At 34.3% G+C, this 23,460-nt stretch overlaps 2 protein-coding genes and 1 long non-coding RNA gene across 3 annotated transcripts in view; 1 reads left to right on the top strand and 2 right to left on the bottom strand.

Annotated features, from left to right (window-relative positions):
* Nucleotides 1–480: 480 nt before the first annotated feature.
* Nucleotides 481–6,977, top strand: LOC123559362 (uncharacterized). The gene is made up of 6 exons (XM_045351092.2): nt 481–618; nt 1,030–1,216; nt 1,615–1,786; nt 2,535–2,680; nt 3,105–3,229; nt 6,903–6,977. Exons 1-6 carry the CDS (start codon nt 481–483, stop codon nt 6,975–6,977), a joined length of 843 nt encoding a protein of 280 aa, XP_045207027.2.
* Nucleotides 6,978–7,116: 139 nt separating this feature from the next.
* Nucleotides 7,117–8,699, bottom strand: LOC123559368 (uncharacterized). Its single transcript, XM_045351104.2, has 3 exons — nt 7,822–8,699; nt 7,280–7,430; nt 7,117–7,131 (listed from the first exon to the last, which is right to left on the bottom strand). The coding sequence occupies exons 1-3, from the start codon at nt 8,064–8,066 to the stop codon at nt 7,117–7,119; spliced, it is 411 nt and encodes a 136-aa protein (XP_045207039.1). The 5' UTR covers nt 8,067–8,699.
* An 8,878-nt stretch (nt 8,700–17,577) lies between these two features.
* The window catches only part of LOC123559717 (uncharacterized), a 54,815-nt gene continuing 48,932 nt past the window's right edge, over nt 17,578–23,460 (bottom strand). Inside the window, exons 2-3 of the long non-coding RNA XR_006687990.2 lie at nt 22,106–22,283; nt 17,578–20,818 (exon numbers count right to left, since the gene is read on the bottom strand). This is a non-coding gene — a long non-coding RNA (uncharacterized LOC123559717). The remainder of the gene's footprint in view (nt 20,819–22,105; nt 22,284–23,460) is intronic.

Genomic DNA, 23,460 nt, shown 5'->3' with positions numbered 1-23,460 from the left:
TGTACCAGAAGCAGACAGGCATGATATGAACTCTACATTACACAGTAGTATGTACTCCTACAAATCGAAGGAAGACCCAGAATGGCTACCACTGGATGACAGTACTTTAAGTGAGCAAAGTTTTCAGCAAGAACATGTAATTGAAGCTAAGGAGAGAAAATTCATTGTGTTTGAAACAGAACTAGACAAGTTGTTCAGGCTTTGTAGGAAATGTAATAGAGAATTGATCATAGAAAAATATGTCAGTGGTACTTTCTTAAAAGTCACAACAACGTGTTCCACTTGTGTTGAAAATGAGGAGTGGTCGAGTCAGCCAATGTCCGGTAGCATGGCATTTGGGAATTTAATTCTAGGTGTCGCAATTCTGTTCTCGGGACTGAGCCCAGGTAAGGCCCTTAAAATGATGGCCTTTGCTGGAATACAGACTTTTTGTGAACGCGCATTCAGTGTATATAGAGGATTTACTATGTGCTGAGTGTAATGTCAGTATGGACCTCACACCAAGCTCGTTTGGCTGACGCAATTAGTAAAGCTGGTAGAACAGTTAAACTAGGTGGTGATGCACGGTGTGATTCGACTGGACATACAGCAAAATACAAACAAGATACTGGATTGTCAGTTAGTGCAGGTAATCATGTCGTTTGCATGTTTGTCTAGGTACATGTACAGTTCACATGATTAATCATATTCTGCTAAATATTTCACTACTGCTGTAATTTATATTTGTTTAATTTACCACAAAAACAATTTTTAGAGGCAGCGTCTATTTTAACGTTTGTTAAAAATGGCACTTACCAGAATCTTGTTCTTGACTGTCAGTGTGATAATATTGAGATTATAACGCATAGTGTAATAAAATATAACTGTATGCAATACCTGAGAGTCCTTAGTTGTAAATATGTCAGAACATCTAAAAATCTGATTTATTTATTTTAGTTACTGCCTAAAGGTTGTAGGACAAACGGAAGAGTGTTAATATATATATTTGTTTCAATTTTTCACGTTTTAACATTTCATTTTCTTTCATAGAGTAAAGAAGTGAAGAACTCGTACTGGATGGAGTTAGAGGGATTAAAGCGTTGTTTACGTTATATGTCAGATGCGGGTATCCGTGTATCTCACCTTGTTACATATAGGCATGTGCAAGTGAAAAAATACATGAGGGAGGAGCAGCCAACAATTACACATTGGTTTGATGTGTGGCATGTCGCAAAAGGTAACTTGATTAATATTTTAAAGTTAAATAACTTGTAAACAAGAATGCTTCTGTTCAATAGGAAAATAAATTTTTAAAGGTCACCATATTCTGGGCAGAGTATAAAATCTGTGTAAACTCCATAACGGTTTATTATAGGCAAACAAAGATTGAAACTGTGTACCTTGTCGATATATGACGTTTTTGTGCCGCTTTGCCGTAAAACACAACTTATTTATGAAATTGTGTACTACCATGCAATACATGCCCTGTTTATATGTCAAAAGTATTATGTCACGGAGTCAAAAGTGATAGGGACCTGCTGGAAAAGAAAACTACACAAAACAAGCAGGTGTATTGAAGGCTTCAGCAGCAACTTGATGTTTTAAAGTTTCGTATTGCCTTCCTTTGTTTTTAAGGTTATAGACCCTATCAGGAGACATCAAAAATAGTTGCTAGTAAGCACTTGTTGAAAGATATAGGCAAGTTGTCACCGGCTGAGCAGACATCATCTTTAGAAGCGTTCCACAAAGTTGTCTGTCAATTTGCTCCCAAGTTTGTCCATTACGACCATCCACAGATGGAAGCAAGGTTCCGTGGCTTTTCGAGAACTTAAAATATGTAATACATAGAGGATATTACATGAGTGTCTTTTCACATTGAATTTATAAAACAAGTTGAATAAAATAATGAAATGCGAGGCTCTGCCGAGCATTTCATCAATTTTATTCAACAAGTTTAATAAATTGAATGTGGAAAGTCACACATGTTACATCCTATTTATCACATATTAGCTTTCCTGTCAAGACATCAAAAAATCTACTTTCTTTAGTTTTACTATATAAACAAGTCAGTATGTCCAGCGTCTCCTATACAATAAACGACGTTGATGTCGAAGCTTTATTACACTAGTGTTATTAAACTCCCGTGACGTCAAACATGTGATAAATGGTAATAAACTTCAGTAAAGAATAGGATTTTTGATGCATTGCTGTTGTCAGTATTAAGCAACTCATGAAGTGAAGGAAAGATGGGAAAGGTTACATTTGTTTGACTGATTTCCAAATTCTCTGCCTACTATAAAACAAGAGAGACTTTTTTAAAAATTCATATCAAGAGCTTAGGTCATACTTGTCAGCTAGGGGTATAAATGTTGTTTTGGTTCAGCAATGCCGAATGCATAGGTGCATCTAGAAATATAATATGAGTTTTATTTTACTTCAATTTTTAAATAGAAAGCTCATAGATATGATAAAATTTTATATAAGGAAACATGAAAAAAGCCAAAGCAAGAACAGTCATAGTAGTTTTGATACAACATGAGAATACATTTTTACAGGTTGTGCATTGCCTCCCTTCACTTCAATGAAAATGCCAACCGAGCACAAGCAACAAAGAAAGATGGATCACTGCAGTTTTCGGTATCATATCCTAAAGGTCGGGACACAGGTTTTGCTAAAGAGGTCAAGGTTGAAATGACTTATGGTATGTAAATTGATGTTTTATCAGTACTACTATAAATCAGATAAAAGACTATGCATACACAGTAAACATGTATAGGGCATTAAAAAAGAAATCAAAGCATTGCAGAGACCAAACACATTTTAAATCACCTTTTGTGAAACATAAGTATTATTATTGTTGACTTTGGTTAAGCTTTGAAATTATCATTAGTAGCAGACTTGGAAGACCAAGAACCGTAACTCTTTCCATGCATATTGCTTTATTTCAAGCACAGCTGACCGCTGTCACCCACATGCTATGACATTTTGACTAGCTTCTTTCACTAACAACCAGAGCTGTCATTGCATTTTCAGTTCTAAATATGGGAGTTTTTTTATCAAATGCTATTCCTATGATCATGTAAACATGTTTAGTGCGGATGAATTTATAATATCTTCTTTTACATATTATGTAGATGAATTGATGGCAGAAGTTCTGTTCTGCAGGGAAACCGCAGAGACCCACAGTGTTGCACTAGAGCGTCGACTACGAGATGAAACTTCATGGCCCAGTGCAGGTGACGGAAGTAGAGTTTGCCCAGTTCCATTAGTACAGAGCACCCCGTACAAGCAGTCAAAGACTGAGTTAATTCAAAACAGGATATCTAGATTTAATCATTAGTTATGTTAAATGCATAGTGCATACAGCTGAAAACAGACGACATTTGCCTGCTGTAGCATTCTGGAGGAACTTACTTACAGTAGGAACTGTTAACAACCGGACTGTATTTCTGTAGTGTAACCATTTCACAGTTGTAAATGAAAATATTGTCATATAATATTGTCACATAAAATGTATAGATCATTGATAATATTTTTCATATATTTGCCTCTGATTTATGAGCTCTGCCAGTTTTCATTAGATCTAATGTCATAGGAAATATTACAAGTGTCCACATTTTGTATGGACATACTTATGTCAAGGTTAGAAATTCATGTTACTCTTGTGTAAATGAAAACACCAGATAATGTACACACTATCATGCTTTACAAAGATTTGTTTTCCTTTCCATATGCCAGTTTTACCAGTACTGTGTTTTCCTATAAATGATGTGGTGTTTATCAAACATGCAGAATTACAATGACTAGACTAAACAAAATACTTGTTTTTGGTATATAATGTATATATAATCACTATTTTCAATTAGACTTTCTTACATTTACATCAGTCTGGCTTATTTTCGTGACAGGTTTTATAGGTAGTTGATTGAACTGCCTAGTAGCAGTATGTCTGTAACATCAATCTAAATTTAAGTAGTATGATATGATTTTTGTTGTTGGAAAAGTCCAAAGCAATACTTTTAGGAACAATTTACTGTAAATATGTTTCTCTAGTGTAAATTTTCATCTTTATGTATGTTTGAATCATTTATTCTTATATGAATACTTTTGAACATGCCCTGTTGGTCACCTGTATTAAGCAGCCACTTGACTCGAGTAGCCTATCGGCAAACTGCTTGACATTTAGCTTTAAAACTTTTATCGCAAGCAAAAACCAGGTCAATATGTCTTAGGTCACACATAGCAGTCAAAGTTCAAATTCAGGAATGACTTTGTCCGGAGTATTTCTGAGGGATTTTGATGTTACTTGGCACAAATGTTCACAACAATGACGCAACCATGTTGTCAAACTTTCTTACTTTTGTTTTACTATAAATAGCTTATATTGTAACTTTTATTACTGACTGTAGCGAAAAATCAGTACCACTTTCCTGTGGTGCAGCATGCATGTTAAAATGTTTAGCTGTATTTTGGACTTGTGTTCTATAGAATATTTTTTTTTCGAGCCCGCTTGCGGAAGCGAAGACATAGTTGTCCAAATGGCCGTTCGGTGTATGTGCGTGCGTCCATCCGGATTTGTTTGTCCGGAACATAACTTTGACATGCATGGAGCAATCTCGTTTATTTTTGGCATGAATGTTGACATCAGTGAGGCGGAGTGTTGCGCAAACCGCAGGTTCCTATCCTTCAGGTCAAGGTCACACTTAGAGGTCAAAGTTTAAATTCAATAATGACTTGGTCCGGAGCATTTCTTCTTCATGCATGGAGGGATTTTGTTGTAACTTGGCACAAATGTTCACAACCATGTGACGGAGTGTCGTGCACAGGAACCAGGACCCTAAGTCTAAGGTCAAGGTCACACTTAGAGGTCAAAGGACAGATACAAGAATGACTTTGTCCGGAGCATTTCTTTTTCATGCATGGAGGAATTTTGACGTAACTTGGCACAATTGTTCACCATCATGAGACGGAATGTCATGTGCAACACGCTGGAATTACTTCCCTTTGTTGTTATTATAAATAGCTTATATTGTAACTTTTTTATTACTGGTCGTAGGGAAAAATCAAGACCACTTTTTGTAGTACAATATGCATGTTACATCCAATTTTGAGGTGTATTTTGACCTATCTCTACTGGTAAGGATTTTTGTGTGAACTGAGACAGCTGGCGGGCTCGACATGTTGCCCGTGGGCATCTACTTTAGGATTTAACTTCTCTTTGTTGGTACTATAAATAACTTGTATAACTTTTTACAATTGGCTAGTGTAGGCCGGCATATATTGCGACATTCTGACACTCGTGTTGGACTTGATGTAGGCTGGCATAAAATTGCGACATTCTGACACTCTTGTTGGACTTGATAAAAAGTTAGAATTTTCATACCAGTCCATATTTTGCTTAATCTTTTAATCATATGGCTTTGAAACTTTTACCACTTATTAACCTACATAACTAGGACAAGGACTTGAGCTCAGCAATGGCAATTTTTTGACATATAAATTAGTTAAATTTCGCATACCATTCCATATTTTGTCTGAAAGTTTTGATATATTGCTCTGAAACTTCTAACACTTTCCTAAATGGTTACATAGCTGTTAATGTGGGTCACTAGATTTAAGTCCCATTTGTTTGGATCTTCTTGAAACTTTTTTGTTTATGTACATAGATGATCAATATTGGCCACAATAGCTCCCTTGTATATAATTAAGGTATGTGTTTCAGAATGTTATTACCTTATTATCTTGTATATTTTATAACATTATATGTCAAACTGTGATTTATGGAAACATATAAATCTACAACATTGTTGTGATTTTGATGTAGTAAACTGTGAAATTCTTAAACGTTGTATTTCTCGTTATACTTGATGCAGATGTGAAATCCTGGCATGGACCCAGCTTATTTCAAAGGATGATTTGACACATTTTGATAGTTATACCCCCTGGGCCCACAAAACTGATGTGGGGGTATATGGGAGTGAGCTTGTCGGTCCGTTGGTTTTCAAGGTTTCCAGACGATAACTCATGAAAGGCTTTACCAATTTAAATAATTTTTGGTACACGGGTGTAATATCAGAAAATACAGTTGATGTTCGACTTTGGGGTCAGTAGGTCAAGTTCAAAGTGACCCTGCACAGTTAAACAGTTTCCAGATGTTAACTTGAGAACGCTTTGGCCTAGGATAATACATTTTGGTACACAGATGTAACATTATGAAATACAGGTCAAGTTCGACTTCGATGTCAGTAGGTCAAAGTTCAAGGTCACAGTGACTCGGAACAGTTAAACGGTTTCCGGATGATGACTTGAGAACGCTTGTGTCTAGGACCATAAATTTTTGTACACTGGTGTAACATGATAAAATACAGGTCAAGCTTGACTTTGAGGTTAGTAGGTCAAACAAACCTTTTCCAGACAATAACTTGAGAACCTTGGGCCGAGGATCATGAAACTTCTTAGGGAGGTTGATCATGACCAGCAGATGACCTCTTTTGATTTTAAGGTCAGTAGATCAAAGGTCAAGCAAGTTCGGCTTTGACATTGGCTTAGTTCTATGACAAGACCATATTGTGGGGGTATAATTCGTCACTCCTGTGACCACTCTAGTTTTAGCTGTACAGTTGTTGTTTTTTTTTTGGTCATCGGAGCACAAAGTGTTTCAGTGATCATTCATGGTCTCCTTTGTATATATTGTCAGAAAAAGCAGACCCAGAAAATTGTACCAAACATACCCTGCCATGTTCGACAAATAATAATTATTCACCATAACAATTTTCTTAAACTGGCCAAATTATTCACCGTAACAATTTTCTTAAAAGGCCCTTTTAAGAAAATTGTTACGGTGAATAATTATTATTTGTCAAACATGGATGCGTATGGTAAAATCATTTTTCCCTGTATGTATGCTGTTGAATACTTTTCAGAGTCTCTTCCTATCCCATAGTCCACCCACTCAGCTCAGTAGGGACAGCGCTGGTCTACGGATGGTAGGGTCATGAGTCCGATCCCAGGTCGGGGCATATGTTCTCCGTGATGATTTGATAAACGACATTGTGTCTGAAATCATTCGTCCTCATCCTCTGATTTATGTGGGGAAGTTGGTATTTTTATGTATTCAGTATAAATTGACATCAATGATCATGGCCTTTTGTCCTTTAAAAAAAAAGACAATGATGAGAGATAACAACAGAAAACTGTGCTGATCTGTATTTGTAATGGCTTTGAAAAACAATTCAATAATAGATAAATAACCGAAATAAATCCTAAGTAAATCACAAAATGACACTGAAAAGTTGTACACCGTAGGGTATTTGAAACCACAGTATGTCTCAGATGGAAATTTTGTCCTTATACTGGTAACCACACAAGCTGGGAGAACTTTCCGCATCTTCTTTGGCAATCTGTGAAAAATCCATCTCACAAACCTTCTGTAGGCAAGGTAGCGATAAGTCCTGAAACAGATAACATGTTTGATAACTGCTTCATACTGTACAATATAGTGGATGGTTATGAATTTGTAATGAGGTGGTTAACATCAACCTGTATAGAATATTGTTGCGCTTGTGCTTAGACAACATTGTCCAAAATGTAATTAGTAAATTCAACATGTGAAAGTTAATACATGTATCAGAATTTACCTACTTTTATCTAATATGAGGAGAATCGAAAAGAAGTCGATATACTCTTACTTGCCACACATATAAATTACAGCTTGATGCATAAACAACATGGGTCGAAACAACCAGGGCAGGTACAGATTATAAGTTTTTAAAAATTTATGTGGTTGAGGGACTTCAATTTTATTCCACCTTAACACCAGTGCATGGTTTCAAATTTACTTACTCATGTATGAGTTGGCCTTCCAAAGGGTAACCCTCATTCTCCACAAACTCGTAATACGAGGCCTCTAAGACATGAATGTTGAGACAATTCGCAATAAAGCCTTCATGCTCAGTAATACAGTGTAGATCACCCATTTTTGACTTCACTATGTCATTGACCTCACAGCATCCTGATTCCAAGAATGTTGGCATTCGTGAACAGAGACCACATGTGCACCTAAAAATACCAAGCAAAAAGATATGCATTTTACAACAATGTTAAAATGCCAGTCAAATAATTGTTCTATCGTAGATTCAGCCAGGGAAATACAATATGAAAATGAATTTAACTGTTATTATATAGTCATTTATTGATAAGAGATGATAAGAATCCAAGTAATTACAGTGGCATTACTCTTCTTAGTGTATTAGGCAAGCGAATTTTGAACAATAGACTTAATAACTGGGCCGAAAATTACAGTGTATACTTTAAAGCGCAGGCAGGTTTTCGTAAAGAGATGAGTACGGTAGACAATATATTTGTTTTAAATGCTCTTATTTCACATTGTCTAGGTAATAATGAAAACTTGTATTGTGCTTTCGTCGACATTACGAAAGCCTTTGATTTTGTAGTGAGGGATATTTTATGGTATAAGTTAATAAAGTTCGGTATTAGAGGAACAAATTTAGATGTCATTAGTCAATGTACGAATGTGTTAAATCAAAAGTAAAGTTAATGAATACTGTCAGTGACAGTTTTTCGTGTTTTTTAGGAGTTAGACAAGGGGAGTGTTTATCTCCCTTTCTTTTTAGTATGTATCTCAATGATATAGAGGAAACTTTTGTTTTAAAGGGTGTAGAAGGCGTAGATATAGGAACATTGAAACTGTGCTTATTATTGTATGCAGACGACATAATTTTATTTTCAAAAACAGCTGATGGCCTGCAGCGCTCGCTTAATGTTTTAGCAGATTATTGTTTCAATTGGAAATTGTCTGTAAATACCCAGAAAACTAAAATAATGGTGTTTAGAAGAGGTGGTAGGCTTCCACAAAACAATTTTATTACAATGATACCCAATTAGAAATAGTAACAAAGTTTAAATATCTAGGTGTTATATTCACGAGCGGAGGAGCTTACAATGAAACTGATAATATGCTATCGGGACAAACTCTAAAGTCAATATTTCAGCTAAATAAATACATATAAAGATTTACCCCTTTCGCTACAAATTTTTTGTTAGAACAATTTGATAAATTAATAGCACCAATTTTAAACTACTCCTCAGAAGTCTGGGGCTTTAATAAAGGCGTGACAATAGAACGAGTACACATGAATGTTTGTAAACGCATTCTAGGTGTGAAACTATGCACTCAGAACACTTTTGTATACGGAGAAACTGGTAGAATTTCATTTATGTTTAGACGTTTTTATCTATAATTAGATATTGGTTAAAAATTTGCTCTAGTCCGGACACAAAATATATAAATGTTGCATATAAGATGTTAATAACAGATTCAGATATCCACAAACTGGGTGACCGAAATAAAATTCTTATTATCAAAACTTGGTTTCTATGAAGTGTGGATTAATCAAGGTGTTGGAGATGTAAACATTTTTCTTTCAATTGTAAAACAACGTTTAACAGACAATTTTGTTCAAGATTGGCAAGCAAGTTTAAATGAATCGTCCAGAGCTCTGTTTTATTGATCTATTGCATTTTTTGAATTTAAACCGTGTTTGAATATTACAAATGTTATTAAATATCGTATTGCATTATCAAAATTAAGAATGTCATCTCATAGACTTGAAGTAGAATGTGGTAGATGGAAAAAGCCTCAAAGAACTCCATTTGATGATAGAAAATGTACAATATGTAAGTCTTTAGAAGACGAATATCATTTTGTCATAGAATGCTCACTTTTCTGGCATTTGCCAAATTATGTTAAATTTACTGAGTTGATGAATTCTACAAATGAATATGAAGTAAGAAAACTATCAGCATACGTTTTTAAGGCGTTTGAAAGAAGAAAGGTGTTCTCTAATATTTAATTTCAATAATATCGGAGAAGATTAATTGTATGAATTGCCAGGTTTTAATGTTATAAAATTAACGAATAACATGAGACGTCTAAACACAAATACGTTGATTCATATGTAATTTTGTCTCTCCCACAAATGCTAGATTTGTGTTGTATTTTATATATTGTATAATGTGACTCGCTGTATTACCAATGTTCTCTGTACATTGTATATTGATGCTTTGTTCATGGGCCATAAATGGCTTATTACAAATAAAGAATATCTCATATGTTTGATTATTAAAGAATATATGCAATGCATTTTTAATTCAAAATTTAAAAGTATACATTACTTTGAAAAAAAAGCTTGACTAAATTGTTATGTAATTCGTCATACGGTAACGATAGTTTCGAAAGTGGGTGGGGTAATAGGTTTTCTCTGTATAAAGGCAGAGATTTGTAATGATGAAAATAATTAATAATTCATTTAAAATCTTATGAAAGAGCTCACCATTCGTTAGGATCTGTGCCAGAACGTTTTAGGGGATCAGTATTGCTGTTTGATTTAGTGTCAGTTGAATCAGTTTCGTGCGTAACAGGTACCACCGGTTCGTACATGTATGGCCGTACAGAATCAACATCAGTATGATCAATTTCCTCAATGCCGTCTAATTCCTCATTAAACTCAATATCCATTATAATAATTTAGTTGGTATTCTTTATTTTTGAGTTTGCAAGTTACAAGTTCCGGACGTGTGATAATCGCTTGTGTAAATTACAATATGTAGATAAAACGCACACCTTTTCGAGAGTATTCAGGTGAAATAAGCCATGTAATTTTTTTTGGAAGGCACTATGTTTGTTGGTATAAAATATATTATATAAAGATAAACAAACATAAATTAATACTTTTATGCTGTTTTTTAGACATAGAAAGGTGATATGTAAAGAAAAATGTCCAAAATAAAAACCATTCCTATGACCTTTAAGAGAGGAAGAACGAGTTTTGAACCAGCAAGAGTTGGAAATGCATAAATTAAAAGGCTGAAGCCGGAGCATTAGGAACTGATAAAGGTGCTGAGCACTTAAGCAGTAAAACATTGCGGCCAAGGCTACCTAAGATCGAGGAAAGTAAAGATGATATAAATATGATAAGTATGGATGCATATCTTGAACGATTTGAACGGTTTGCAAAAAGCCAGGGATGGAAAGAAGAGACATGGGCTGTGAACCTTAGCTCATTACTCACAGGAAAAGGCTTGGTCGTATATACAAGCATGCCTCCAGACCAAGCCAATGACTACCCTGCATTGAAGAAAGCAGTGCTGAAACATTATCAGTTGACAGAGGAAGGGTTTAGATTGAAGTTCAGGGAATGCAAGCCAGAGCGTAGTGAAACTGTTTTTCAGTTCATGGCAAGGCTGAACAGGTATTTCAGTCGATGGACAGAGATGGCAGAAGTTGACAATACGTTTGAAATGCTGAAAGACCTTATGATCAGAGAACAGTTCATCCAAACTTGTTCCAAGGACCTTGCTTTATTTCTAAAGGAAAGAGTTGCAAAGTCGCGAGCTGAGATTACACAGTTGGCAGAACAATATATTGAAGCTCATGGTGGCTCTATCACATCTAACCGGATGAATAGAAGTAATTTGTCATGCAGCTAGGAGCCACAGCCTTCGACCGAGGTTCAGCCAGTGTCTCAGCCTACACCACAAAGAGAAAAGCCAGCTTTTAAAAAGCCTGTATGTTTTATATGTAATAAGGAAGGTCACATTGCTAGAGAATGCAGAGACTTATCCAAGAGAAAAGTAAGTGGTGCAACTTTAGCTAGTAGGGGATACTATGAGGAAAGACAGAGAAATAGGCATGGAATGCAAGATTCTACACCCACAAACTGGAGAAAGGAAGGCCAAGCGCAGAGACCCAGACATTCGGATGACAGAAAAGTTTCAGCTTCATGCATAGCTGTACCATTAGATGACAAACATGTAAAAGAAAATATAGAAGATGGACGGCTTTTGCTAGCAAATGGACAATCCGTTTCTGTCATAGCATGTACCTGTACCATTGATTCAATAAACGGTAAAGGGAACTTGGTATTGAATAAAGGATATATAGGTGATAAAGAAGTCCAGGTGTTGAGAGACACAGGTTGTGAGTTAGCGGCTGTCAGGAAAGACCTTGTATCAGAGAGTGAAATGTTAGATAAGCAATATCTTATGGTTGCGATTGATGGACGTTCAAGGACAGTTCCTGTAGCAAAGATACAGGTTGATACACCATATTTTACAGGAGATGTTGAGGCAATGGTTTTGCCGACGATGACATGCGATTTGATAATCGGAAATATAAAAGGAGTTTCAGATAAGCCAGTCAAAAAATGGAAAACCCGAGATGAAAGACAGTCTTCATCCGGCGAAGATATTGCTGCAACTGGGATGACGGAAACCCAGCATGCAATAAATGTGGGTATTGGGGAACCCTCTGAGGTTTGCGAAGTCAAAGAGCAAACGTTTGATGCTGAGCAAATGAAAATTGCTCAGAAAGATGATGAGACATTAAAGAAACTTTGTACTTATGCTAAGGATAAGGCGAAACTGAAAACAAAAAGAGGTTTCAGGTTTCATTATGAAGTGAGGGAAAACGTTTTATATAGAATATTCGAGAAGAAGAAGGGCAAAGTTGTTAAACAAATAGTAGTCCCAACACAGTTTAGGAGAAGTGTTATGACATTAGCTCATAAGTCAAAAGTCAGGGGACACTTATCAGCTAAAGAGACAGTTGATAAAATACGAACAAGTTTTCACTGGCCTGGTATAACAAATAAAGTAACAAGGTTTTGCCGGTCAATTGATGTATGCCAGAAAGTAAAGACTGACCTGGCATCAAAGAGCAGTTACGGTCGACACGGTTTGCAAGAACATAGGCATCATAATAGAACAGAAAGGAACTGGAGACAATCTGATGACAGACCAGAGTCACACAATTTTGATGATCAAGGATTCAACCTGCATCATGAGAGGTCATCTATTAAGTACGTGAACAGAGGATCACGTTGGCATAACAGAAAGAATATATATGATAGAAATCATAACAGACGAGATGATAAGGGTTATAAAGACCATGGCCCAAATAAATCTGAGCATAAGAGGTCATGGAGACAAAATGACATGAGAGATGATCTCAGTAAAGGGTTTATACGTAGGTCTGACAGGAGCTATCATGTAAAAGGAGAATTTGTACACAAATTATTCCTTAAGTTTTTGAAAAACTGAAAGTATTTTCTTGAGAAGGGGGCTATTGTCAGAATAATTTGTATGTTTGATATATTGATAACTTAAAACATTAAGCACAGATAGTGCTTGACTCCCTTTCCATGCTATCATTGCTATAATTATTGTTGAATTGATGTTAATAATATAATTTGGGTCATTTGTGGCTGATTTGGGTTCATTATGTAGATGACTGGGTCCCAGCTTCACACATTATGTCATATACAAAAGTTAAAGGGAACCAGGTATTTGATAGAGCAAGTACTCGTTGTAAAACGTTATGTTTAAATTTGGACCAATCAGAAACAAGTTCTAAAAATAGCAAGTCTGCTGGGGTATAAACAGGAAGATGGATGACAGAGAGCTCATTCGGTATCCAGCGGTTGAAGAAGACACAGGATTCAACTAATAATTTATCCCAGTACCTTGATAAGGAGACTATTGCAGTTACTCTGTCAGGGCGGATAAATTATTAAAAAGAAGAATTTGGAAATTCATAGACTAAAGAAGAGTTGCAGAATTTCAACAATGTTTCGAGCTATAGGGCCAGCGCATAGGAGTTCTACCTTATAGGCTGAGCATCGGAAAGCTGAGACAGAGACCCAGAGTTTGGTAATCTACTGAGATAGTAGGAGCGTTCCAGCTTATCGACGGTTCAGCGTTATTGGCGAAGTACAGCCAAGGCATCGGGGATATACCTATATGGTAGTTAAATGCTACATATGATAGCATATAGGCGCTGAGCATCCAGGAGTCAGGGCAATCATATAGAGTTGAGAGGACAGAGGCCAAGCATCTATGCGATAGGACTCGTATATTGTCTGACGGGAACTTCAACAAAAAGACCAGTCAAGCATAGAGTCTCCAGCCTAGGAGTTTGAGCTAATTGAAAATTGTTAGTTTGAAACATTTAGTGATTTGCCTGATCCTTGAAATTGTCTAGCTCATAATTAAAATCATTTACGAATCATTGGTACACGAATCATTTAGGCAAGGTAGCCAGAGGAACATTCTATATCTGAGATATTTGGTCTCACCACCTTAGCGATTGGACCCAAACCATTGTTCAAGATACTAAATACTAAAGGCGTAGGCACTTCCCTGGGTCATATAACCAGTATCCTGACAGTAGCTTCTCTTTGCAAGTTGACGGAATAGCAGAATACCCATTTATAGTGTTCCTAACTTGTATCTGAAACCATTATAAAATAATTGATAGATTAAATCTTCTTTACAAGGAGGAGGGAGAGCGAATACACTTGTTTATTTTTTTCTAACATGTATCTAAGGCTATTACAAATTCATTATTTTTCACAAGAGGAAGAATTCTATTTTATTTCTAGTTCAGTTTAGTTTTTTCTGTTTTATAAGAAAATGCTTAAATGAAGAGTTTAAGAGAAAAATGAGATGTAGTAGTTATTCTTGTTAAATGAATTTGAGTATAAACATTAGTAACTTAAAGAAAATCATTTATTACATTTTTATAGAAATATGGTATAAATGAAATAGTGGGAGTGGATAATAATCTAGCAGTTAATATAGTAGAGTTTTCATATATAAATCAGCTCTGATATTGATGAGTTAAGATGCTATATGATGAAAGCAAAATATGTGTGTTTTTAAAATTGTGATTTGTTATGAGAAAAAAATCGCTGATTTCTAGGCAACTGCATTTGCTTTGAACTAGCTCCATTTTTCCCTTCTGTGGAAATTAAAACTTTAGTTCTTATCAAAAAGCCAAATAATTACAATAATATGAATTCTAATGTTTATTTTGTACACGACTGTAAATGATTTTACTTTTTTTTTTAAAGTAATGATTACATTTTGTTATTAATTGTATCAATTGTGCCTTCAATAACTGGAAAGGGAGTGCGATAGAAGGAATTTATGATAATACACAAATTTTTTAGAAGACTGAAAGCAGTAACTGATCAAAAATAGCACAATGCTTAAGCCTAAGACTGTCAAAATTCATTGTAGATTAGCGGATTGGGGTCAGGAGGTCAAACATAAAGATCACTTTGAACAATGGGATAAACAGTGGTTTAAGGTATATAAGCTTTAGAACATCCAGCTATATAGCACGGATTTCTTATAGATGACCACTATTGTGTTTTGGCACATAGGTAAAATTTAAAATTCAAACCATACGAAAAAATGTTACATGCCAAGTCACCACATGACAATGAAGTATAATTGTTCAGTTGGAAACTCTCAAGAATATCTTTCTGAACCTCTCATAAAACAAACACAGACAAGGAACTTGCGTTCTTCAAATTCCGTTACTGGGTGTTTCGTTGTTCCTTTCAACAAGCGCAAAACGTTCAGCGACAGAAGTTTTGGTACTGTTGGACCTAAACTCTGGAATGAATTGCCTCTCGAAATAAGGAACTCAGACACAATAGATGTTTTCAAAAAGAAGTTGAAAACTCATTATTTTGGAAATTACTTTGCACTCTTTTAGAGACTGTGACTGAAAAGTTTAAGGTACTGAAGTAACGTAAACTGGATGATTTTATTGTGTAAATACATTCGAATATGAACTAGATTATAACAAATACAAAATACATTTGTTTGTAATAACTTCTGGACATGTCGCAATAACCCTCTTATTCTTACTTAATAACAAACAGCTGTCTTACTATATCTTAATATTCTAATATTTTATTAATCTTATCTGATGCCTAATCTTTTGTTTAATGCTTACTAAATAGTTTATTCACAATGATAGTTATGCTTATTTATGTCATATGTCATTTAGAATGTCTTAATTGTTGTCGTATTTTTTATGTATTTGTAAAACGCCATTGAATATGTGTTTGCGTAGAAATAGGCGTTTAATCAAATAAAACAGTTTCAGTTTCAGTTTCAGTTTTATTTTGTTACCTTTTTTGCATGCAAAACAAAGTGAATGAAATCCATTTATTACTGCTCATAGCTTTTTCATTAGTTGTGACAACAAGGTAAAACCTACTTATTCCTAGGAAACATTATTAAACAGATTACCAAACGAACTGTTATCATGGAAACATGAAGACTATTTTCTGCTTTCTTCACAGGAACATTACTGACTGAGGTAAATTATAACAGTGATCAGGGATTATGCCAGAATTGGGTCAACATTTTCCAATTTACATAATTTCTTCAAAATTTTGATATTTAAGAACAATCATCTAAAAAACAAAAACCGGTGACCTATGATTTTCATTCCATAATTTTGTTTCTTAGATGAATATCCTTCAATATCCAAAGTTTGAAGAAAGTCTATTTTTGGGAAAAAATTCACCCTTCTTATAAACAGGGAATTCTATCGTACGCCTTTAAAGGAATTTTTAATTTTAGGATTCCAAAGAGTTATTTCCCTTGATTAGGACCGTGTCTTTGACAATTCTGTTACCGGCTTATGCATGTTTTAATAACCTGATGTGTTTATTTCAAACAATTGAAAAAATAATCATTTACTTTTCCAGTTTTTTTAGGTATACCCCAAGTTACTCTAATGCTTTCTTTCACAACAGCACATACTGCAACATTAAAGGACTTCGGACACTATCATATGCTTCTAGCCTACAGTTTGAATGCAAAATTCTCATTAAGTATTTAAACAATACCCAAATTGTTTCGAGTCAATGATAATGTGTTAGTTAACTTATTACAGACACTGGTTTGTATCTGTTCCTATCAAGATGTTTTTCTTATTTTATCTAGGCCAGGGTATATTATCTTGAAAAAATAAAACGTTTAACTTCCGTAAAAATATAATGTCATCACTTTACGGAAGTTTTAAATATATGAATTCAGGTCGAAAAAAAATGACAAAATTTGTTTATTTAAAGAAAAATAACATTTTAAGATTAAAATCATATAAATATATAAAAAAGAGAACGACATTTTTGCAAACAACATGTACTTGATATATCTATACACTGTTTGTAATGTAAAGTTATTGATGCATTACATGTAAGAATAGGTATACAAGTATAAGTGACCGGTCAGTTTTATTACAGTGGTCCAGGTAGTTATTTAAGTACATGTACATATCTGTATATCTCTGTTATACGTGATGGCAGATATTTGTGTGCTGTATAACAATAATACTAAGAAAAGGCAGTCATTTTATCAAGGCCGTAGGGTGGGTTTTTACTCGGGATAAGTACCAGTGGCACAGATAATATTTGAGCCGAACCATGAGAAAACCAACATAGTGCAGTTGCGACCAGCATGGATCCAGACCAGCCTGCGCATCTACGCAGTCTAGTCACGGATCCATGCTGTTCGCTAACGGTTTGTCTAATTTCAATAGGCTTTGAAAGCGAACAGCATGGATCCTGACCAGACTGCGCAGAAGTCTGACAACAACCCATCTAAAGATAATGTTGTCTAATCAGGACTGAAGTTGTGAGTAAAACACTTTCGAAATGTGTCATTTTTAGGGCTAAAGTAGAAGCAGGTCGCTGCATAAAAATTCCACCTGAAACACGGCTGGACCTTTTAGTTCGTTTTCGCGTCTAACCGTATTTGTATATGCCATCTGCATGGAAAGCGACTTGACACATCACTTTCATGGCATCACACTGAATGTGAAACCATCACTGACCTGACCTGCCAAGTAACTACTGTTCTTGACCTATGCATCACAGGCATATCAATGCCAAGCGTTATTTCTGTTGAATAGACTATAGTCAGGATCAGATTATCTGCTGTGCACATATTGCCTCTTTTTGTGGTGTTTAGGCCTAGTCCGCCGCAAAGAACAATCTTCAAAATTATTCAGTCTTCACAGAAGGAAGAACATGAAGAAATGAATGCGTGTGACATTTAGTTTGTGTCTAAAAGAAATAAATATAAACGCACAGAAGAAGATGAAAAAATAAAGAAATGAAAAAATATATAAAAAATACGAAAAATAATAAAAACAGAATGGAAAACAAATAAAATCCTCATCGCTAGTGGCGTGCGCGTCGTGAGGAGGGCATGCAGAAGATTACCTGGTGTGTTTCTAGTATTTTACAGCACACATTTGCCAATCTACTGAAACAAACAACCAGGATAAGCCAATGAAAATTTAACCCAACGAATAATAATGAATTCACAGTATTTGCTTCTCTAACTACTGTACATGTATAATATGCCTATGTGTACCATTTCAAACATTTGTATAGTATTTGAATTACAAACAGACGTAAATATATGTGACAATCAAATTATTAAAAATGAATACAAAAAGTATTGGTTACTTTACATTTGGGAACACCCTGTAGTTATATCTATTTTTAATAGTACTGTTCCACCCCTTGCATCAACACAATAGTCACAGAAAATGTGTATTATTAATATCTACATATGCTGGCCAAAAATGGTTTTGACGCACAGGGGGAACAATGTTGTATAAAGCAGAATATCTTTTATATGTGTAATAACAGGGTACGTAATTCTATTTAGAGCAAAAATCATCGTTTTATGAAACAAATATTGAAAATTTGACTTTAAGAAATAATCTTAAGTATGTATTTTGATGGTATATGTAATTAAGTACTTACGGAAGTCCTTGTCCGTAAACAATTGTCCTTGCAGACTTTTATGTTCATTTTTGGTAAATACATGCATTTTGGTAAACAAAATGGCATATAATTTGTCATCATTTTGGTGGGGGCCAAAATTGGCCCAAATCCTACGTACCACTTTGAACAAACATCAAATTGATGTTTATTTTGTGTTTTTGAGAAAAAAGTGTGTTGGATTGCCCAAAAGGCATTATCTTTACCAGTTTGTATGAAAGAGTGTTTATTAATCTTATTTATAATCTCTTACTTTAAACCTGATGATTCTTTCTGAAAATATCCAAAATATTTTTTTTTCATGTTTATGAATCAGATTTGCTTTATCATAATTGATTTCAAACAAAGACAAAATTTTTAGTACAACACAGAACTAAATTAAATATTTCCAGTAACATCTATGATAAGAATTCCGCTTGCAAAAATATCCACCTAACCGAAGTATGAGAAAATATCAGATAGTATTTTAATAAATCCGGTTGGACACGATATATCCCGTGCGAATTTTTAAAAATAATCCAGTTTCACAAATCTTCTTGGTCCTTAAACTACCAGCCAAATTAAGAAAAAAGTTCCTTTTCACCTGAGAAATGGTATTGAAAGTTGACTTGTAGCTGATTTAAGGTAAATTGAATGGTCTCCATGATCCTTAAAGAATTTTATAACATATCATAACAAATGTTTTCCAAGTATTCGCCAAAACCCTTTGCATTTGTAAAGAACTGCTATTTTTGTTAGTAGTTAATGTTATACATAGCATTTGCCTTTCTCAGTAAACTAACAGCAAACATTCTTCATAACTATTTTCTTTTATATTTTTCACTCCTTGATAAAGCGTCGTCCATTACCCCGTATAAGTAATAACAGACAGTACATTCCCAACTTCGTGAAATACTTTATACTAAGTCTTACTCAATATTACAAACAAGTAATGTCTAATCGTATACATAATTGTGATTATATGCCATTGCCGATGTATGTATGTTGATATTTCTTTAAGTCTATCAATTAAGTCGTACACATTTTCTTGCACACATTTTCTTGCATACCAGACGGGGATTTCCGGTATTTTACCGGTGCTGGAAAATCCATCTTACACCCCGGGGTGTAAGATGACTCTCGTGCTTTAAATGACGCATTGCGAACTACATATATGTAGAGGATTTATGTAGTAATTTATATTTTATTTTAAAAACGGAATAAAAATTCAATACCTTGACAGTTCCTATTGGTTCCTGATAGTATAATTCTCGATTCAAATCACGTTATTTTATAAAAAATCCATAACGTTACGGTGCAGCTGATAAAACAAAACCGGAACTAAACATTGTTATTTGTTTTGAAACGTTATGACGTCTTTCCTGTTTACGGACGTTCTTTTCCCTCGCTTTGTTTAAATACACTGCTATAAGAAATAGTTCTAAACAGAAAGCCGTTTGATTGATTTTATTTTTATTATTATTTCTTGAAATCGGTATGCAAGAAAAAGATTCTGTCACTGGTTATAGGTGCAGATGGGAATATCCGGCTCTCGGGTAACTGTTTAGGCGGTAACTCGGCAGGGAGCCTTGTTACCGCCTAAACAGTTACCCTCGAGGCCGGATATTTCCATCTGCACCTACAACCAGTGAAAGAATCTTATAGTCTTGAGTTTCATATTAGAAACATATAAATAAAACGAATGTGACTTTTCTAGTTTCGAATATTTAGACACGCTATTTAAAATGATTCATCAATACATATCTTTAAGGTAGAAAAACTTTTGTTCAAAACCAAGAAAACTACTTTACCTGAAATGGTTCATAGTATAACTATTCACTGTAATTTATATTTATTAACGATAACTCATTAAGAGTACTTATAGTTCTGTCTTGGACATAGAGTGATCCCCATTTGAATGGTTGAAAATTGAATATTCTAAAGCCAGCATCATGTAAACGTTTCAATGTCTTGATTTGATTCTTTATCGGAACATCGCCCCACGTATTTGACGTAAACTTCCAAGTGGCTTTTTTGTTTTCAACTACACGGGTAAAACTGAATCCAAAATGTACTTCAAGGCAAAGTTGTTTAACTTTACTTAAAACTCCCACATTTAGCATATCAGGCAAGGCGTCCCATTCCCATCCTTCTATGTCCATCTTAAGTATATCGATATTTTTCTGAAAAGAAAATGTATGTTTATTATCTGTATTATTGTTTTACAGAATTGCGATCGAAGAATAAATTAAAAGGTATACTACAAAATCACTACACTAATTAATTCTCATTCAATTATTTTGATAGGTTAATATCACTTTCCATATCTGAAACAATTCATTTCATTCTTTCTTTTTCTAATTCAAATTTTCTGAGCTGTATGTCAAACCACTGAACTTCAAGTTTATAACATACACCTCTATTCCTGAACATCACAAAATTTAGGTTTATATACACACATTTCAAAATAGGTTCTCACGATCTTACAATTATAACTGGTCGCCATAGGAAAAAAAGAAAGAGAAAATAGATTGTGTAGGAGATGTCATAAGAATATTATAGAAGATAAGTTCCATATTTTACTTTGATGTGAATTTTACTCGGAATTAAGAATGATGTATTTTACCTAAACAGTCCAACCCAATACAAATATAATATCCTGTGGTCAACAAAAAATGAAACTTTGATGAGGTCGATTGCTACTTTATTATATTAAGCTTTTGATAAACGAAAGCCAAATGTTTAGTTGCTAAAACTTCAATACATTATTTATCTATGATATATGTCAGTTTCTATTACTTTTTATATATCAATGTGCATATGCTTTGTATTTTGTTGTTTTGTGAAGATATTTGCATAGGCCACCAGTGGCCTTAGAGCAATAATAAACTGTCATGTTATGTTATGTTATGTTCTATATTCCTGAACAAATATATAATTTAAGTAAAAGTATTTAGGCACTTTACTTTAATATGACATGGAATGATATATTTTTGCATGTTCATTTTTATACATTAAGATTTATATCGTTTTCCTTTAAAAAAAATTCTGTACCAGAAAGCGTTGCAACTTTAAATCTACTTTTATGTGATTGACTTTTAGTACAAACTCCGATTAGGATTATAGTATTACTGATGGTTTGCTCAAAGAATTTTCAGATATTTTACAAAAGTAGACACTTGTTTCAATAATACATAATATCTTAGGATGTAGCAATCAGATCACACTTGTTTCTGTGTATTAGGATATTGATAGTAAATGAAAATTCTAGCATAACATCTTTACCCTTTTATAAGTTATGATAATTATTCTATAATGTATAATGACCTTTTTTTTCCTTAATTATTTCTTTATTGATCAATAATCCATGCTGTGTATTTAAACATTATCATTGGTATTTGAATGCCTTTATAACTCAAACCTTAGGTATATTTGATAGATTTAACGAGCTGTACAATAATAGCACTTACGTGTTCATGAGAAAGAAATCTTTGAATTGTAGACAGCCTTTGCATTACCCATGTTTTTCGCAGTAGTCTATTATGCCCTCTCCTGTTTTCTGGTGCTGTGTAATTATTATCTCTTCCAGATAGTCCAATGAGGTTGAAATTTACAAACGAAGGTATCAGTGATTGCTTAATAGATAAGCTGGAAATAAATGTGTACAGAAAGGAATGACTAGTTATCACGTATAATACACTGCGAAAAAAGAGTTGATATACGGGAGTGTACGGGATCCCGTATATTACCCGTATACGGGAAGAAATACGGGAAAACTAAAATACGGGCGTGTACGGGGCTTGTATATTTAAGAGTCCGTATACTAATAAAATACGGATTTCCGTATACTATGAAATACGGAATTCTTAGTATACGATACCCCGTATATTATTGAAATACGGGAAATTCTAAAATGGGTTATTCTGATCGTATACAACACCGTATATTCCCGTATATGTCTGGTGTACGGGAATACATAAATCCGTATATTACGACAATACGGGACGTATATTTCCCGTATATGTTTCATATACAACCCCGTATATTTCCCGTATATTCTGGATATACGGGATATGTATAGTTTGTATATTTCGAAAATACAGGAATTAAATTTCCCGTATATTCTTCGTATACAACTCCGTATATTTCCCGTATATGCCGGAAATACGGGATTTAGATAATTTGTATATGTCGAAAATACGGGACGTATATGTCCCGTATAGCTTGGTATACAACTCCGTATTATTTCCCGTATATGCCAGAATACGGGATTTAAATAATTTGTAATTTTGAAAATACGGGACTTAACATTCTCCCGTATATTCTTTGTATACAACTCCGTATATTTCCCGTATATTCTGGATATACGGGATATGTATAGTTTGTATATTTCGAAAATACAGGGATTAAATTTCCCGTATATTCTTCGTATACAACTCCGTATATTTCCCGTATATGCCGGAAATACGGATTTAAATAATTTGTATATTTCGAAAATACGGAACGTATATGTCCCGTATATGCTTAGTATACAACTCCGTATTATTCCCGTATATGCCAGAAATACGGGATTTAAATAATTTGTATATTTTGAAAATACGGGACTTACATTTCCCGTATATTGTTTGTATACAACTCCGTATATTTCCCGTATATTCTGGATATACGGGATATGTATAGTTTGTATATTTCGAAAATACAGGGATTAACTTTCCCGTGTATTCTTCGTATACAACTCCGTATATTCCCCGTATATGCCGGAAATACGGGATTTAAATAATTTGTATATTTCTAAAATACGGGACGTATATGTCCGTATATGCTT

The sequence above is a fragment of the Mercenaria mercenaria genome, chromosome 15 (assembly GCF_021730395.1).
Source record: "Mercenaria mercenaria strain notata chromosome 15, MADL_Memer_1, whole genome shotgun sequence".
NCBI classification, from domain to species: Eukaryota; Metazoa; Mollusca; class Bivalvia; order Venerida; family Veneridae; genus Mercenaria; species Mercenaria mercenaria.
This window is presented reverse-complemented; position numbering and strand designations above follow the sequence as displayed.

Bases quoted from the DNA above. Each gene is read 5' to 3' on its own strand.
- LOC123559362 (XM_045351092.2), top strand. From the start codon at position 481: ATGTCAGTATGGACCTCACACCAAGCTCGTTTGGCTGACGCAATTAGT. The intron at 1,217-1,614 runs GTAACTTGATTA...TTTGTTTTTAAG, and splicing joins TGTGTGGCATGTCGCAAAAG to GTTATAGACCCTATCAGGAG. The intron at 1,787-2,534 runs GTTCCGTGGCTT...ACATTTTTACAG, and splicing joins CATCCACAGATGGAAGCAAG to GTTGTGCATTGCCTCCCTTC.
- LOC123559368 (XM_045351104.2), bottom strand. From the start codon at position 8,066: ATGCATATCTTTTTGCTTGGTATTTTTAGGTGCACATGTGGTCTCTGT. The intron at 7,431-7,821 runs GTAAGTAAATTT...TATCTGTTTCAG, and splicing joins GAAGGCCAACTCATACATGA to GACTTATCGCTACCTTGCCT.